Source organism: Morus notabilis, unplaced genomic scaffold (genome assembly GCF_000414095.1).
Source record: "Morus notabilis unplaced genomic scaffold, ASM41409v2 Scaffold161, whole genome shotgun sequence".
NCBI lineage: Eukaryota > Viridiplantae > Streptophyta > Magnoliopsida > Rosales > Moraceae > Morus > Morus notabilis.
Window position 1 is genome coordinate 148,555 of NW_010357095.1, and position 19,070 is coordinate 167,624.

General features: G+C 41.2%; 1 protein-coding gene across 2 annotated transcripts; it reads right to left on the reverse strand.

The window, feature by feature from the left end:
• Positions 1-1,711: 1,711 nt before the first annotated feature.
• LOC21395869 lies at positions 1,712-17,444 on the reverse strand. Of its 2 annotated transcripts, XR_002902074.1 has the most exons (3): positions 17,158-17,444; positions 16,753-16,972; positions 1,712-1,740 (listed from the first exon to the last, which is right to left on the reverse strand). XR_002902074.1 is itself a non-coding variant. In XM_024164475.1 (2 exons), the coding sequence occupies exons 1-2, from the start codon at positions 17,266-17,268 to the stop codon at positions 16,889-16,891; spliced, it is 195 nt and encodes a 64-aa protein (XP_024020243.1). In that variant the 5' UTR covers positions 17,269-17,444; the 3' UTR covers positions 16,708-16,888. The 2 variants fall into 2 exon arrangements, 1 of the variants encoding a protein (XP_024020243.1); XM_024164475.1 differs by lacking the exon at positions 1,712-1,740 and having other exon boundaries at positions 16,708-16,972.
• Between the last annotated feature and the right edge of the window lie 1,626 nt (positions 17,445-19,070).

Here is a 19,070-nt window from a genome sequence, read left to right on the forward strand (position 1 = left end):
TCGTAGCTTAGGATCCTTAAATCGGAAAGAGAGAACATATATATATATATATATATATATATATATATATCTATATCTATTCCAACCTATACTGGGGTAAACACTCCAAATCTAATCTCAAAATCCCAAAATTGCAACGAATCCACTAAGGAAATTAAACTTGACTAATACTTCATGTGAAAGGTCTAGCAGAAAGTAGGCAACTAATAGTCATTCATGTTGCAAATATAATTGATACATGAATATGAAGTAATATTGCAGAATCCCATAACCAATTTGCACTTTCAAACTTGTCTCCCACGGCTTCTCTGGTATTCCGCCCACATTTTATTTGCTAGGCGATCCCTAAAACGACCCATTTCTGTTCGGCTAACAATAGCTCCTGTTACTGTTGGCCCTCGGGGACATTGTCGTCATTGTCATCGTCATCAAATTCATCAATATTGGTTGGATCTATCTCACTAACCGGTACTCCATCACGGTAGTATTGATTTAGAAGCGGGTCCCCCTCTCTTACCATGTGAATAAAATTATGTAAGATTACACATGCCACTGGAATCTTCACTTGTTTGTTCATTGAATAAGTATTATTGGGCCGCCTTAGGATAGGGAACCTAACCTTCCAAACACCAAATGTTCGCTCTATACAATTTCGCAAGGAAGAGTGTTTGTAGTTATAAATATCTTTAGGTTCCTTAAATCCACCACTTCTCCTTTGGTAGTCAGGCAAATGGTATGTCCCACCTCTATATGGAGCAAGAAAACAATCATTGTTCGCATATGCTGCGTCAGCAAGATAATATTTTCCTGTGCAACTTAAACGAATTTTGTTGGAATTTGGAGGTTGTAACAGGTAATAAACTGAGAATCATATGGCTGGTTTGAAGTCTTACCAGGCGGTGGATGTGGGAAGTTAAACCTCTGCGTGCCGACCGCATTCGCAAGCACTCGTGCATCATGTGCTGAACCTTCCCAACCAGTTAACATGTACGTGAACTTCATGTCGAAGGAACATGTTGCCATTATATTCTGAGAGTTGACGCCCTTCCTATTGCCTTATGCCGTTAGATTTTGAACACCAATCGTTGTGCAAGGTATATGCATCCCGTCAATTGCGCCTACACAGTCCTGAACATTAGTTCCAGAATGAAAGAGGTGAGTATCTTTCTAAACCACAGTTGTAACATATTAATAAGAAACACAAGTTAAAAAAGGTTACTGAAATTGATAAAATTGAGAAGCACAACTTACGTCAAACCATGTCCCATATCTATGCAGTGCACAAATGGCGTGTAGGACATCACTGAATCTCCGTGAAATGGTCTCCCCAGAATGTTGCCATACATCTTGTGCCTCACGATTAGTTTGACTTTGTGCAATGATAGTTAAAAAGACAAATACTTATTCTGGGACGTTCATGTTGTTTGTGCGTTGTAACAAACGTCTCTCAATTAGTACTTCACAAAGAATCATAAATGCACGTGGTCTCATATGCACCTTGTTAAAAATTACAGCCTCATTATTGTTTGCTAATAACTCATTCACTTTGTCTATACCCCTTAAAGATGAGTTATGCATCAGCCTTGGTACTTGGTCATCAAAAATAAAGGCAGCTGCGGCTGTAGCGGCTGCTATTGCTACAAGGTAGACCCTTCTTCGGCGGGAAGCTCTTCCTGAATCCACTTCATGACGTTTGTTCGTTGATCCTTCTAGCTTCATTATGTTGCTTTACACATTAACCTGTAACGACACATTACCAAACAAGTTATTACAAGTACGATCTCAATTGTACTTATCCACTTCGTGTAGCACAATTTCCATACTAAAATAGGAATTGGTTATAACTCAAGTGTATTTAAAACAATTACTCAAATGGTCCAACAACTCAAATGTTTGTAAATCAATTACATCACAACAATCCAGAACAATGGTCCAAGCACATTACTCAGAAATAAATAATACAACTCATAATCAACTTAAACGTTACAGTGGAGAACAAGTTACTCAAATAAAGCAGTCTAAGTAGACAACACTCGAATGCTATTACTAGACACTAATCCGTGGTCCACCATGGGAGAAAATGGGACCATGTAAAACTACACTTGGCCATCTAAGGCGTAGGTGGGTGGTTGTAGGGGTTTGGGGGCTGGTTATAGGGATGTGGAGGCTGATTATATGGATTAGGGGGCTGGTTATAGGGGTTAGGTGGGTGATTGTATGGGTTAGGTGGCTGGTTGTAAGGATTTGGGACTTGAGAGAAGTTGCGAGATGGCTGGCCATAAGGATCCTGAGTATGATGCACAAGTGGAGTTTGTGGGACTTCAACAAAGTCGCTAATAAAGGTCCGCCTGATGTCTTCATCAAGTCTACCCCCAGACTGGCCGCCAAGTGGGGGAAGCCATGATTTTGTCAAAAGTATGAGTTTGCGTACGCTTATTAATTCCCATTTCCCCAAGCGAATTTAAGATGATGTCAGCTTCACTAGGGCCATTTACGGTGTTGTAACTTGGCTGGCTTTCTTTGCTTGTACGAAACTCTTCCTTCAAATCATCTTTCAATTCCTTTACTAGAGAGAGTAGCATGTCTCGCGAAGAATCATTAGATTTCCTTGCTGTGGACCGTTTTTTCCGAATCACACGTGACGATGAGGCGATATTTGTGACATTTCGATGTCCATAACGATCGACTCATTCGGTAAGATCATTACGAACATCTTCATCATCGATATTCTGGTATGGAGCATCTTGGTTAGCTTGTTGTTGTTCATCAGCAGCAGTAAGATCTTCAACGGGTGCATCATCCGCTGCCTCGTCTGCTGCATTTGGGTGATATGCACCTAAACCAGAAGCTCCAACTCTACTTAGAAAATGGCAGCCAAGTACACCTCGTTCAACTTCCAACCACTAGTAAACAATGTTTTCGCATCGCGGTTTCTTTATAAAGAAATTAGAGAACTGGTTAGTAACCTCTTAGTAGATGGGTAAATTTGTGGTTGTTCAAATATGAGGATGGTTTTTGTGAGTATAATGAATCCCATATGTTACCTTAGAAAGATCTTTTTGCAGCTCCTCCGAGCAGGTAAAAGTTGTAGTGATAGGATCCCAACCTACTCTTGTATGATTTTGTAACATTTTGTACGCGGCGTATAGCTTACCCAGTCGGCGGCGTTTCTCCCGAAGATGCTCACCTTCGGGAACATAGCCATAAAAGGTGGCCATTTCTGAGGCCCAATGGTTATAGTGACGAGATTCTGGTTGGCGATCGTGGTTATTGTCGTGGTGTTTGTACAGTCTCTCTAGCAGAAAAGCCTCTGCAGTAGGGCTCTAAAAAAGTGGCCTCTCATCTCTAGTTTTCCTTGGCATCTACACACGCTTAAGATTTTGAGGAAGAATCCACTTCTTTTTCTCATTATAATTAGGCGGCAACCAATACACACTTATATACACAATTTACGTAAGTAAAGAATGTATGAAATCCCTAAAAATAAGGAAAAGGAAAGTATCCTCCTAAACGTTTGAAAACAAAGTAGGAAAATCCGGATTCAACCCACAAATTTCCCACAATGACAAATTTCCCATATCATGACCAAGAGCATGACAACACATGCAAAAACGCATTCAACCCACAATGACAAAAATGACTACGAATCAATGCAGAGTACAAAATAATCAATTACGTAATAGTAGCTCCTGTTTGAAATATGTATTGTACTTTACCTTTTGCTGGAAATTGAATATTATGTTATGGTTTCAAGAAAATTTCACTGATAATGTAGTGGTTTATCTACGTGAGAATGCTGTCCAACAACCACTCATTTCAAGCAAATGATTCATTTTGTCTTTGGATTGTACACATTGAGCATAAACTGACAATTTGAGGATACATTAAAATAATGCAATATATAACTTGTCACTTAATCGTGTGAATTAGATTTTAGAAGAACAAACCCTGACCATGAGGAGATCCAAATGGATTTTTTTTGCCTCACCTGCACCCTAGAAGCTTCAGAGTGTGCAAGTATAGGCAGTGAGGAAAAAACACACATTCGCAAAAATAAAACAAACAATTCCAATGCATTTTAAGCATTCCAATCACAAGATATTATATGCCAAGTCTAACACTATCTCCAGAAACCAACCAGAAATTATCACACCCATTTCACATACTCAAGCATTCCAAGTAGAAACCAAGCATTTCAAGCATTCCAGTTTGCCGCCAACATAGTCAAGCAGAAATTATCAAATTTCACATACTCAAGTACAAAAAAATTAGGTCAAATTGAAGAACAAACTTTACCAAAAAATTGATGCGAAAATCACAACCAAAGTCTAACACTATCTCTAGAAACCAAAGTCACAATCAAACCAAACACTATCCCGTCTCCACAAATCAAAGTCACAACCAAATAAACACTAGGGTTGTCTCCGAACGGTAAAACGAAAAATTGTAGAAGTCAGGAAAGCATACCGTTACAGAGTTCGAGTCCGACGACGAGATGAAGGACAACACAGGCAGCACTCCAAGCGCAGAGGATGATTTTTTCCGACTCCGCAAAGACCTCTTGTCCTCTCTCCGGTGAAGACGAGAAATGAACTGACTTCCGTAGAATCGATGAAATTGGTACCGAATGTGGAGTTTTCTTTTATTCTTGACAAAAACCCCTTTACTACGGCCACTTCTCATCAACGCCGACTAATTTGGCACTTGTAAAGAAGAGCAGACGACGAGAAGAGTAGAGTGGGAGAAGAGGAAGAGAGTTCCCCAAAAAAAGGCTGAGCACGCGAGAGGAAAGGCCTGCAAATTCTCTGCCAAGGCACGAGAAGAAATGTGATTTCAAAAAGGTGGGTGGGGTGCATTACTCCGCACAGTGTTTTTACTGTACACTTGGGTTTCAAACGGTAAAATCAAGGGGGGCCTGATTCCAAAATGATCTCAATCAGGAGCCCAAATGATCTCAATCACCCATTCTGATTCTAACCCATTTTGGACTTCCAAACACATATTCAACCTTAATCACATGATTTGAATCTCTCAATCCCCCAACTAAACATGCACTAAGTATCAGTCTTTTCAAAACAAAAAGTCAACTAGTCAACTATTTAGATTTACAAAGGAGAGAGTGAAATCGCATAGAGGAAGGAAAAGAAAATACTAGAAAGAGAGAAATAGAAATATGAGCTAGAGCGAGCAAGGGAGTTTTTATTTTATTTTATTTTATTTTTTTTGGTGAATGAAAGAAAGAGAGTTGATTAAAGATAGAGGATTGGTTTTATTTCTTGATAAAGAAAAATCAATTATCGAAGTCTTTCTTTTTTTGTAAAAAAAAAAAAATAACTAGGTCAACCATTTACATTAGAGGCGAGTGAAATCAGATAGTAAGGAGAGAAAATAGCAGAAACAAAATGCACAAAATATATATATATATATACATATATATATAAATTGGCTCAAGAAATTGAGGGCATCAAGATAGACTCTCATCTGGTTTTTTTATATCATTATTCAATTTCAATATGACTTTGTTCGATGGAAACTAATTGATAGAGGAGCAGTTGAGCATTGAAGCAATTGAGACCTTCTCCTGTGTCAAAGAAGCAATCGTGAGTCCCTGATGAAAAAATCAGAGGAGCAACTGAGAAAGAGAGAAATAGAACATGGGTGAGAATAGAGAGAATGTGATAACTTTTTTTTGAATGAGAGTTTTTTTGCTTATCAGGGAAGAGGGGTTGTTTTTATTTTTCTTGATAAGGGAAAAATGACGGAGAAGGAGATGGAGGAGAGAAAAGATGCCAGAGAGGAAAAGAGAGAGATACTACACTTAATACTAACGAGGGAGGGTTTCATCTCATCTCAGTGTTTTAAATAAGTGGAACAGAGGATCCGGGTTCAATTGACACTACTAGGCCTCTTTCAATGAGATGAGATATAACTTAATGTGAGATCTTTTAACTGCAGCAAAACTGAAATTGAAAACTCGAATTGGTAGAATGAACGAGATCTTAGTTCACAAAGGGGTTCTTTATGTTCATATACCTCACATATTTTCATTGTAATAAAAAAAAGTCTTCCAATTTTCAACTTTTTGGCAGAAACTCCTTTGCAGTCGGCAAAATCTCTAGTTAGTGCCCAAAATTACTTTGCATCTTTGTTCTTTTGGTGGAAAGGATGTTCATTAAGACGTGAGGAAACAGGAACAAGAAAGAACATCAGAGAAGAGAAGCTGCAGAGACAAAGCAGGACAAACAAGCCCGACGAGGACAAAGCCTCCAAAAAGAAAGCAAAAACAAATTAAGCAAGGATCTGGACATAGTCATGCGGGACTTCAATCCCGTCCTCACCTAAGCTAAAACACAGAAGAAAGAGCCCAACAAGCCAAATTATGGACAACTATATTCTGTCCTGCTAGTCCAAATAAACAAGCAGGCCTAAAATCTAGGACCATTTCCGGCAATTCAATGTACGCATTGTCAATCTTCCAGTCACGCATAAGACCCAAAGAGAAAGACTTGATCACCTCTTTGTTGTCCTCAACTATCTGAAACGAACATTAGCAAGGCCTAGCTCTACAGAAATTTGGAGGCCGACAGCAGCTTCCCCTTTCAATTTTATAGCACAATCCAACAGATTTGCACTACAATCTCCTCACATATTCGACAAATCATTGTGAACATTACTATCAATCAACATTACTTTCCTACTTAAGTCATTATGAACAATGTCTCAACACGACCACCAAAATCTCAACATTGTCAAAACAAGTAAGCTACATAATATTTCACTCAGTGGCAAAAGATAGAAGTGAAACTTCCTGGACAACTTCTGGCAAGCAAACTGATGGAAACCTCTTGGATTAATGAAGGACGAGTTACACAATAGGTGATATTCGAGAGATCACTGACTCTCCTCTCAAGACTCTATACAACCAAAAAGCCCCTAAACTCTCGAGCCCCAGCTTACTTATAGGCTCCTCTGCTAACATACTAACAAATCTAACAAACAAACTAATTTCAGTTATTACTAAAGAAGCTTTCTCAGCAAGACTGCTGAAAGCCACGTCAGCATCACTAATCGCTAACGTTTCTTCCTCCTACTATAGACCAGCAACCAGCAATAACCCCCCCCCGTCTCAAGACTCTATACAACCAAAAAGCCCCTAAACTCTCGAGCCCCAGCTTACTTATAGGCTCCTCTGCTAACATACTAACAAATCTAACAAACAAACTAATTTCAGTTATTACTAAAGAAGCTTTCAACACCCCCCACCCCCCCCCCCCCCCCCCGACGTGCAAGAACCTTGTCCTCAAGGTTCAAGTAAGGAAACTGGGCAGACAACAACACCCACGATTCCCAGGTACTGTCACATTCGGGAAGATCCTTCCATTGGACTAGAACCTAAATAGAGCCATCCAAAAGCTTCTGAGACTGAAGCAATGCTGCGGGTTCGACTGCCAATTCCATGTCCTCTGTCAAAACAGCCGGCAACTGCCGCACGGGAGTAGATGGCTGTAACACTTTCCGCAGTTGGGACGCATGGAAGACATCATGAATGCGCGTACAAGAAGGAAGCTGTAGACGATACGCCACCTCGCCAACCCGCTCCACCACCTGAAATGGCCCATAAAAACGAGGACTCAATTTTTCATTACGCTGACGGGCCAGCGACCGCAGACGATAGGGCTGGAGCTTCAGGAAAACCCAATCGCCTACCCCAAATTGGACATCCCGGCGCTTCTTGTCGGCATACAACTTCATCCACTACTGGGCAGTGGTCAATCGCTCCTTCAACTCCCGATGAATGTCATTTCAATCACACAACTGATGATTAACAACTTCCACCACCGAGCTACCGTCCTCCCAACAGAACAGAATAGGGGCCTCACGACCATACAAAGCGCGAAAGGGCATCATGCCGGCCGAACTATGGAAGGTAGTGTTGAACCAAAACTCGGCCCATCCCAACCAACTAGGCCACTGATGTGGTTTGTTACAACAAAAGCACTGCAAATAATCCTCCAAACTTCGGTTAACCACCTCCGTCTGACCATCTGTTTGCGGATGGTAAGCGGAGCTCATACGGAGCTCGGTACCGGCCAACCGACACAATTCCTTCCAAAAATGACTGATGAACACTCGATCCCTGTCTGAAACGATGGAGCGCGAAAAACCATGCAATCGGACCACTTCCTGCACAAAAACGGCCACGACTTCCCGAGCTGTAAAAGGATGGGACAACACGAAAAAATGCACATATTTGGTGAGGCGATCCACCACCACCATGATCGTATCACGCCCCAAGGCCTTAGGCAAGCCCCCAATAAAGTCTAAAGATACATCATCCCAAACTTGCTCCGGAATTGGCAAGGGCTGTAACAAGCCGGCCAGCTTAGGGGCATCATACTTCACCCGTGGGCAAATGTCGCATTCCGCGACCAAGCGCTGAATATCACGCTTCATTCCCTCCCATAATAGGAAGGCCGCCAAACGCTTATAAGTGCGAAAGAAGCCAGAATGTCCTCCCATAGCTGAGGAATGAAATTCTCGAAAAAATTTTGGAATTAGGGGAGAATGCTATGGTAACACCAACCTATCTTTGTAATAGAGGCAGCCCTCTTTGAGCTAATAGCCGGCTTTGAATTGAGAGTCTAACAAGAGCCCTTGAACAATCAGCCACAACTTATCATCTTTATGCACTGCCTCCTCAATAGCTTCCAACTCCCGTGTGTGCACAACTGAAAACACTTGCAGATGGGGTTCCTCGTGTTTTCTGGATAGGGCATCTGCTACTCAGTTATCCTGTCCCGGTTTATACTGAATTTCAAAGTCCAAGCCAATGAGTTTACAAATCCACCGTTATTGAGCCTCATTCATGACTTGCTGTTCAAGAAGAAACTGCAAGCTGCGTTGATCCGTTCGCACAATAAAGTGTCTTCCCAAAAGATAATGATGCCATTTTTTCGTGGCCAAAACAACCGCCATTAGCTCATGTTCATACACAGATTTGGAACAACCGCGATCAAAAAGTGATTGGCTGATAAATGCAATTGGCCTATTGTCATGCATCAAAATGGCCCCCAACCCGCGTCCTGAAGCATCAGTCTGGATGATAAAAGTTTTGGTGAAGTCCGGTAAGGCGAGCACCGAATAGTGACCATCCGATGTTTTAACTCCTTGAAAGCGCCCTGCGCTTCAAAAGTCCACAAAAGAGCATCTTTTTTAAGGAGGCGTGTTAAAGGCTCAGCCACCTTCCCATAATCCTTCACAAAACGCCTGTAATAGCCGGTGAGGCCTAAAAACCCCTGTAGATCCCGAACGGTCTTGGGCACGGGCCAATCAACCATGGCGGCAATTTTTTCTAGATCAGCTTGAACACTAGTGTCAGTGATGATATGGCCTAAATATTCCACCCGACGCTGCCCAAAAACACACTTTTTCTTGTTGGCCACCAACTGGTGTTGCTGTAGCAAGGCAAAACCACATCTCAGGTGCTGCATATGGGAAATCCAATCCTTACTACAGACAAGGATATCATCGAAGAAAACCAAGACAAACTGCCGTAAGTGTGATCGGAAAACCTCGTTCATTAAGGATTTGAAAGGTTGCTAGAGCATTTGTTAAGCCGAAAGGCATAACCAAGAACTCGTAATGACCTGCGTGAGTACGAAAAGCTGTTTTCGGAGTATCCTCCTCACGCACTCTGATTTGATGGTAGCCGGACTTCAAGTCCAACTTGGAAAAAAAAACCGCACCCCCAAGCTCATCCAACAATTCATCTATAGCGGCAATCGGAAACCGATCAGGAACTGTAATTTTGTTTAGTGCGCGATAGTCTACGTAAAAACGCCACTCTCTGGATTTCTTCTTGACCAATAATACCGAACTCGAAAACGGACTGTTACTATGCTTAATGATCCTTGCTGCCATCATTTCTTTCACAATTCGTTCAATCTCATTCTTTTGTGAATGGGGAAACCGATATGGCCGCAAATTGGGAGGATCCGCCCCCTCCTTAAGTGGAATCGCATGATCATGAAATCGTGAAGGAGGAAGGCTTGCTGGAGGCTTAAAAACCGAGTGAAATTCCGCGAGCAACTCCTCCAAAGCAGCATCCTCTATAGTCCCATCCGATTGGTCCAACATTGACACTTGCCCAAATTCAACCAAAAACCCCTGTCCCTCTTCTTGAATTGCTTTAAGCATTGCTTTGAGAGACACTAAAGTTTTGGACAAGGAAGGATCGCCTTGAAGTAAGACTCGTTCGCCGTGCCAATCGAACTGCATAGTTAATTTCTTCCAATTGGCACTTCTCCTAACATGCCCAGCCACGTAATTCCTAAAATAACATCGGCACTACCAAGCTCGATAGGAAAGAAATCTTGTATTATCTGCAACCCTTGTAAATTCACCTCAACCTACCGGCACACCCCCTGGCCAGCCAATTTGTATCCATTCCCAACCATAATACCAAAACTGGGTGTACCATCTATTGTCAGTTTTAATTCCTCAACCATTCCCCAAGAAATGAAATTATGAGAAGCCCCTGAATCAATTAAAATCACCACTTCTCTATTCAAAATCGTACCTTTCACCTTCATGGTATTAATGGATGGAATCCCGATAATTGAATTCATGGAGCTGGGGATTTTGACAAACATGACCGACTCGCCACTTTTCTTCACATCGGAAGCATAAGCCTCGCTCCCGCCTTCGTTGCATTTCGGCATCAAAAATCCTCTTCTTGAAATTCTCATTCCTTCTAGCAAGCTAAGATGGAACATTAATGGGTTCCTTGTTGACAGACACGTTGGATTGAAGAGAGCTGCTGCGTGTCATCACCGTTGTTGCTTTACTTCCTTCAGTCAGTTTTGGTGGTATCCAACTGGAACCACTTACAAGAGACCCTCCTCCCGTCACAGACCCCCTTGGGCCACTATAATCTCTTAAAAAACCAGCTCCCTCCCTACTCGAGTTGGGTCTTAAAGCCCCATTCATGTGAGCCCGTTCAAGGGTCCAATTCTTTTCCTCAACTTTTTGGGCCAAGTCCATCAGTTGGACAAGAGAGGCAGGCTTCACCATACGGACTTCTGCCTTGATTTCCTCAGCCAGACCATTCGAGAAGGCTCCAATTAGAAACTCCACGTCGGCTTCTCTCAAAGGGGACGAGAGCAGTTCGAATTTCTCACGAAATTCAGCCACCGATGAGTCTTGTCGCAAAGCAATCAAAGCTTCGTAATGGTTGCCAGTTTCTGAAGATCGGAACCGTTGTATCACGGACTCCTTGAATCTCAGCCATGAAATGTGACCAGATCTAGATTCCAACCACTGGAACCAATTCAATGCCTTCCCTTCGAGACCGATAACAGCCGCCGCCACTCGTTCCGCCTCATCGACACCTTGGACCTAGAAATATCGCTCAAGCCAAAACCAGCCGAGCGGATCATTGCCGTTGAAAAGAGGGATCTCCATTCGGCGAAATCTTGATTCTCCGCCACTCGGTGCTAAACCATAACCGGTGTGAAACACTGCAGCCGTCGCGCCACCGCCTTCAACGTCGTTCGAAACAAAAGCCCTAGCCTGCTCTGCCGGTGGATTCGCGCTGCCTCTTAACCTCATCCAATCGGTAAGCTCCTTCATGTATTCCCTCACAGCTCCCATGTGATATGAACCTTGCCAACGACGTGACGAGACCCAACACCAAACGCGGATCACAACCCTAAGATCTTCAAGACGCAAGATTGTTGAGCTTTAACCCGTTGTCTATCAAGACGCGAATCAAGAACTACGAAGGTTGAAGAACGCCACACCAAGATTATCAAGAAACACCCGTTAATCTCAATGGTAAGTTCGATTGTTGAACGCCACAAGAAAAATACTTGATAAGTTCAAAAAGTCTTCTCAAGAACCAAGAAGCACAAAATATGCAAAACCTCAATATGTGTATTCAATGATCTATCTAAAAACGTGTTTAACATCTCTATTTATATAGGATGCGATTTTAACCCTAAAGAAAACTAAAAACGTCTAATTATCTAAGTCTAAAGCCCAAACTCGGCAAAACCTATTTATTCTAACCCAAGGCCAATTCAGCCACAAAGCTTTTCCCCTAGGCCCAATTCGGCCAATTTGAGGTGACTAGGTTCTTCTTCATCCGGATTTGGACTTGTGTTGGGCCTCCATGTGTTTGTCGTATCTCCAACTTATTGAACCAGCCCGTTCAATACTTCCTTGAAGCGTTTGACTTTAAGCCTTGTCACCGGACTACTTGGTAGACTCGATGGATCTCTTGAAGGTTGCGCCGCTTGCCCTTGTGCTCCTCCTATCGCATCATTTTTTCCCTCTTGAAAAGGATTTGTCCTCAAATCGTCACCCCTTGGAATTGATGCACCGGGTATTAAGTCACTTTGATGTTTAAGTTCCCGAATTAGAGGCACGTCAGGAGGCATCTCTTCTGGGATTACATCCTCAAACTCCTGCAAGAAAAAACAACATTGCTCGGCAAAGAACCGACAGGATCGTTAGTATTCAAAAAGGCCTCCTTGTACTTGAGTACTATAAGGGGCTGTTGTGAAAGTACGGCTCTCTTAATCTCCTTTTCTTTTCTCTCTTTTTCGGCCTCTCTCTCTTTTCCCTATCTTTTTCTTTACTTTTTGCATCTTTAGTTGGTCTTCAAGAACCTGTTTGGGTGTCAATGGGACAAGGGATATGGGTTGCCTTTTAATGGTAAAAGAGTACCTATTAGTGAAACCATCATGTGTGACTTGCCGACTGTACTGCCATGGTCTTCCTAATAGGATGTGACATGCGTGCATAGGTACCACATCACAAAGCACCTCATCCTCATATTTCCCAATGGAAAACGTCACCATCACCTATTTTGTTACCTTGATTTCTCCGCAATTATTGAGCCATTGAAGCCGGTATGGCCGTGGATGTTTCAAGGTAGGTAATGCCAACTTCTCCACTACTTCGGTGCTGGCCACATTTGTGCAACTCCCACCATTAATGATAAGGCTGCAAACTTTGTTATTTACAAAGCACCGCGTATGAAACAAGTTCTCCCATTGGTTGTTTTCTTCTTCCTTAACCTGCACACTAAGGGCTCGCCTTGCCACTAATGCTTCTCCCTCCACCGCACGTTGTCCTTCATAGGCATCTTCAAGAGGTGGCATGTCATCTACCTCTTCTTCCTCTTCGTCCGACTCAATCTCTCCTTGGGCATTAATCACCACCACCCTTCTATTCGGACATTGGCTAGCTATGTGCCCCCTGCCTTGACATTTAAAACATTTAATGTCGTGGTTTCTATTTGTAGAGGATTCGGGGCTACCTTGTTTTGATGTCTCAGCTTGCTTGGGATCCTTAGAGGGTTCAATCTTAAGTCTTGGCATAGGAAACTCATCCTGTTTAGGGGCTGGTTCCCATGAGTTTGTGGCAACCACATTCATTCCCCTCCTAGCCATGTTCTTTCTTTTCAACTGTTGCTCCACTTTGATGGCTTGGTGCACCATATCCGTTAGCTCCACATAATGTTGCACCTCTACTACATCCCCTATCTCACGATTTAGACCATGCAAGAATCTCGCCATGGTTGCTTCACGGTCCTCCTCCACATTCGCGCGGATCATTTCAATTTCCATCTCTTTGTAGTAATCATCTACGCTCTTGGAACCTTGAGTTAGGCGTTGCAACTTGTTAAATAACTCTCGGTGGTAGTAGCTTGGCACAAAACGCCGCCTCATGATGGTCTTCATCTCGTCCCATGTCTCGACGGATCATTCTTGGTTTCTTCTCTTATCCTGCAACAATTGGTCCCACCAAACGATAACATTAATCGGTGAATTCAATTGCAGCGAGTTTTACCTTTTTGAGCTCCGAGTAGTTATGACAATCAAAGACCATCTCCATACGTTTCTCCCACTCAAGATACACCTCGGGATCACTCTTCCCTTGGAAGGATGGAATCTTCACCTTAATGCTCCCCAAATCATCATCTCGCCTAGGTCTACCCATCCTAGCTTCTCTATTCCCTCTCCCAAACCTATCCCGGTTCATTGGTGGATCCTCAAGCTCCTCTAACTCCTCTTCATCCTCAAACTCACCCCATCGATCCTCGGTTGGCATACGCCTAGGTGGCTGCCTAATGGGATTATTTTGTTGCACCCTTTCTTCTAGCTTATCCATCCTCTCATGAAGTTGTTCTAATTCCACCCTCATCATTCGCCTCATCTCCCCTACCAATGCCTGCATTTGTAGATTCGGATGTTGTAGAGGCGGATTGGCTTCTTGTTGAACCTCTTCGGTTTGACGTTCGCCTTGGTTGTGAGACATAATTAAAATCTGCAAAACAAAGTTAGAAACCTCACAAGCAGTCCATCACGTGTTTCACTCCTTATGTGTTTCTTTCTTTACGCTCGTGTTTGTCACTCAATGGCTTTTACCCTCCGATGTTCTCACCACTCTTGCCTTTTTCTTTTCCACTCGTTGTGTCTTCTTTAGTTCTTAATCGGACTCTAAAACACTCAAGTTTTTCAAGTAACAATCAAGTTATTGGCAACCGAACAAACCGGTAAAATTAAAAGGCTCCGAAACTAATGAAAACAAGTGAATTTTGGCCTGTAAAATAGGGTCGGCAGGCTTTGCCCTGCCGAGGATTGTAGGGCTTGAAAAGTTATGGCTGTTCTAAGGCACAGTACTCCGATTTTTTTTTCTCTCGGATTTTTTTTAATCGCAAAGTTTGGCTAATAAAAGAACCTAGGTCGAATTTGATTGAAACTCGGACTCTCTTATGAAGTTTTCAACCAAAGATAGCAACAAGGAAGGAAAACCTAATTGAGTTCCAACTAGGTTTAGGAAAACTCTATCCTACACCAAACGCGGATCACAACCCCAAGACCTTCAAGACGCAAGATTGTTGAGCCTTGACCCGTTGTCTATCAAGACGCGAATCAAGAACTACAAAGGTTGAAGAACGCCACACCAAGATTATTAAGAAACACCCGTTAATCTCAATGGTAGGTTCGATTGTTGAACGCCACACCAAGATTATTAAGAAACACCCGTTAATCTCAATGGTAGGTTCGATTGTTGAACACCACAAGAAAAATACTTGATAAGTTCAAAAAGTCTTCTCAAGAACCAAGAAGCACAAAATATGCAAAACCTCAATATGTTTATTCAATGATCTATCTAAAAACGTGTTTAACATCCCTATTTATATACGATGCAATTTTAACCCTAAAGAAAACTAAAAACGTCTAATTATTTAAGTCTAAAGCCCAAACTCAGCAAAACCCTATTTATTCTAACCCAAGGCCAATTTGGCCACAAAGTTTTCCCCTAGGCCCAATTCGGCCAATTTGAGGTGACTAGGTTCTTCTTCATCCGGATTTGGACTTGTGTTGGGCCTCCATGTGTTTGCCGTATCTCCAACTTGTTGAACCAGCCCGTTCAATGCTTCCTTGAAGCGTTTGACTTTAAGCCTTGTCACCGGACCACTTGGTAGACTCAATGGATCTCTTGAAGGTTGCGCCGCTTGCCCTTGTGCTCCTCCTATCGCATCACCATGTCCACCGAAAGCTGTCCGACGACTCCTTTGAGTTCTCCGACATCCGATTTGAGCTCTTCGACATCCTTCTCCACAACTTCCACTCTTCTGTCCATTTTTCTGACCCATTCCCAGACGGAACTGCTCTGATACCAATTTGATGGAAACCTCTTGGATTAATGAAGGACGAGTTACACAACAGGTGATATTCGAGATATCACCGACTCTCCTCTCAAGACTATACAACCAAAAAGCCCCTAAACTCTCAAGCCCCAGCTTATTTATAGGTTCCCCTGCTAACATACTAACAAATCTAACAAACAAACTAATGTCAGTTATTACTAAAGAAGCTTTCTCAACAAGACTGCTGAAAGCCTTCTCAACAAGATTCCCCGTCACCCATATCCACGTCAGCACCACTAATCGCTAACGTTTCTTCCTCCTATAGACCAGCAATTCCCGGTTCCCATCACAAACCAACCGGGTAAACTAAAGACCAAGTTTCCATTCTGCTCAATAAATTAGTATAGATAGAACATTTCACAGGATTCCAACTAGTTGAAACTACAATAAGGATTTTACAGGTGGAGAGTTTCTGGTTTTCTTTTCCTGAATAAGCGAATTTATCAAACCAAAGAGCGGTCTAAGCCGGGAACGCGGCAACAATAGTATGGGATGCCTCGCCTAGATCAAGAAAGCCACTATGGCAAGAAGTAAGACACCTTCAATTTCTGGGTTAGTAAACACTCATCAAGTAACACACTTTTAAATAGCTACCAACACTTGGGACATATGAAAGAAGTTGAACACTATGAATACCATAGTAATCTATGGGTGAATGGTCTGTTTTGCACAAGATTCTCTTAGATAAACCAAAAGCAACGAGGAAAAACTTAAAATACTCCAATATAACTGACTCTGAATAACTTCAAAACATACTTATATGTAACAGCTTAAAAAAATACATTCTGCAAAGAAGCGGTTCAATGTAAAAGAGACAAATCTTCAGCAAAGTTGGTTAGGAAATTCACTCGATGAATGCACTTTTCTTCCTAATTTATTTCAAAATTTGAAACGGGAAAAAGTGAAAAAATATAATCTGGATCAATAAATTGGAGTCAAAGTTTTCTTTGGTAATCTAGCAATACAAGAAGATTAATGAGCGCTTTATTTTTTGTAAGAAAATGTAAGATCAAAACTTGATAGCTTACAAGGCTAATTCGGAATCTCGTCATATAAAAGAAGTGAAATTGATAATTTACTTCTTTATTTTTCACAGATTTTCTCGCCAACCAAACAGGGAACAAAAAAAGAACAAAGAACAAACTGTAAAAGGAAAATGCAGAGCTATAGGGATTCTTCGAGCTGGTTCTTCTTCTCCCTCTTCTTCAATTCGGCCTCGTACCTTTTCAATTCCTCATTCATTTTCTCCTGGATCCAAAACACAAAAGTTCGCACTTTAAACATCCAATTGAAACCTAATTCAGAATCAGCTTAAAAGAAATCTACTGGATCAATTAAGTCAAGGAACCTAAGAATATTCATTTTCTTCTAAACACAGTTTCTGAGCAACCAAACAGAGGATTTGAATAGAAAGTGGGGAAATACTAACTGACCTTGTAGCTTTTGTCGACGCGGTCCATGACGTAGAAGCCGAGAATGCCGCCGAGAATGGTTCCGACGATGATTCGGACATAGCCCCATTTCTGAGACCTAAGAACGGCCATTGCCAAACAGCGGATGTCCACGATGGAGGAACTCTGAGCCGCGTGGGCTGGCTGGTGTGGTGACTGTCTGGGGGGTTGCGCGAGGGTGGCGCCGAGTGGAATCAGCAGAGTTACTAATGAGGGTGGGAAGTCGAGAAATTTGGGTAAATGCTCTGGTTTTAAGTAAACTCATTAGTTTTGCGGTGAAAGTTGGAGGAATTATTCAGTGTACTGGTCTACACGTCATTATATTTACGTGATACTCCTAATAAAAATATTTATGACCCGTTTAGTTCTCTGATTTGAATTTTTAATTGAGTTAAAATGTAATTTTATATAAAAAATTTTTACTGTATTAAAAAAATTAAATATAATTATTTTTTAAAATTTTTTTACTGTAATAAAATTCAAATGGGTGAAATGAACTACGTCTAGATTAGTTTATCTGTATTAACTTTGTATAATAAACTTCTCCTTACTAATGTGCATTTATATTAATTACTGAGTCAATATCATCTTTATGATCCCATCCAAATCCTTATATTAATTAATTAATTTTAAAAAATTATTTTATACATTTAAAGTTATTTGGTCATGTTAGACTTATATTTGCATATTCTTTACTCCAAAATTTAACAAATACATCCCCATGCCCGTTCGCAACCAAAGTGACATGATTTACACATTGCTCAGCCAATTTACACACACCTACTTCGTTTGGATCACTAATTTCGAAGTATGCAAAAATCAATTGGTTAGGTCTCTCATCTCCTTTTCTCTCTCTCCCCCTTTTTATCTCCAAAGTTTCTTTCTTCTTTTTGCGTGCTGTTCGCTTTTCTCTTTTAAGGCCGGAGTCCGACATCATCTCTTGGCTGGTTGTCATACCCGCCAGACTTAGAGACGGGAACGAAAGGGAGGGATAGGAGGTGCCGGTATTTTGGTCGAGCATGTGGTGCATGTCAGATTTTCAACGTATCTATAGTTTTAAGATCTCACTCTTCTCATCACAGTTGTCGTGGAGGGGGGGAGTTGTCATAGAGGGGGGAGTTGTGCGTGGATGAGCGCTCTTCTTTACATAAAAAAAATTAATAAATTTATGACTCAAAATTATGGCTTTACAAGACTATGAATAGTGCCTCAACAGCTTAGTGCTACCGTCACTCTTCTTTTTAGTTACATTGTTGTTCTTTTCCATATATACTTTATTTCTTATAATGTTATAAACAAAAAAACAAAAAACATGTTTTATAAGCACCAATCTTAATACATATGTATATCTCGAGTAATTATCAAAAACAAAAAAATGAAAGGGTGCTTATAACTTTCTCATGCTTGGACATATAATAAACCACAAATATTTGAATGTGTCTGCTAAAAAAATTCAGTGGTTCTATAATTTTTCACAAAGAACAATCTTTACCTTCCAGATAAGATTCGTAAGTTGGTCTAAGTTTGACTTTAACTCCTTTAAAATCTAACATTTAAATGTTATTTACGTTGATACAATCTAATCTCAGGTGCCACGCATATCTAGTAAGATGTGTCAAGTTTTTATCTCTTAGTATTTCATGCTTCATCTTTATGTTTTAAGTTAAGTTTAGTGAATAGAAGTTAGGTTACACAACATAAAAAATATTTCTATTAACAACAAGACAAAGCAAAACATAATTTCATATAATCAAAGCTTTTTTCTGAAAAAGAAACAGCGTATGATTGTTTAATTAAATAAGTAACATGAATCAAATTCCTGTTTATGAAGGTACATGACATCATACTATCAATCCTTAGACAGAATATATATAAATAAATTTGGATTACAATCC

What these genes read in the sequence shown, in the direction of transcription:
- LOC21395869 (XM_024164475.1), bottom strand. Translation starts at nt 17,268, where the DNA reads ATGGCCGTTCTTAGGTCTCAGAAATGGGGCTATGTCCGAATCATCGTC. An exon ending in GCGTCGACAAAAGCTACAAG is followed by an intron (nt 16,973 to 17,157) that starts GTCAGTTAGTAT and finishes TTTTGGATCCAG; the next exon opens with GAGAAAATGAATGAGGAATT.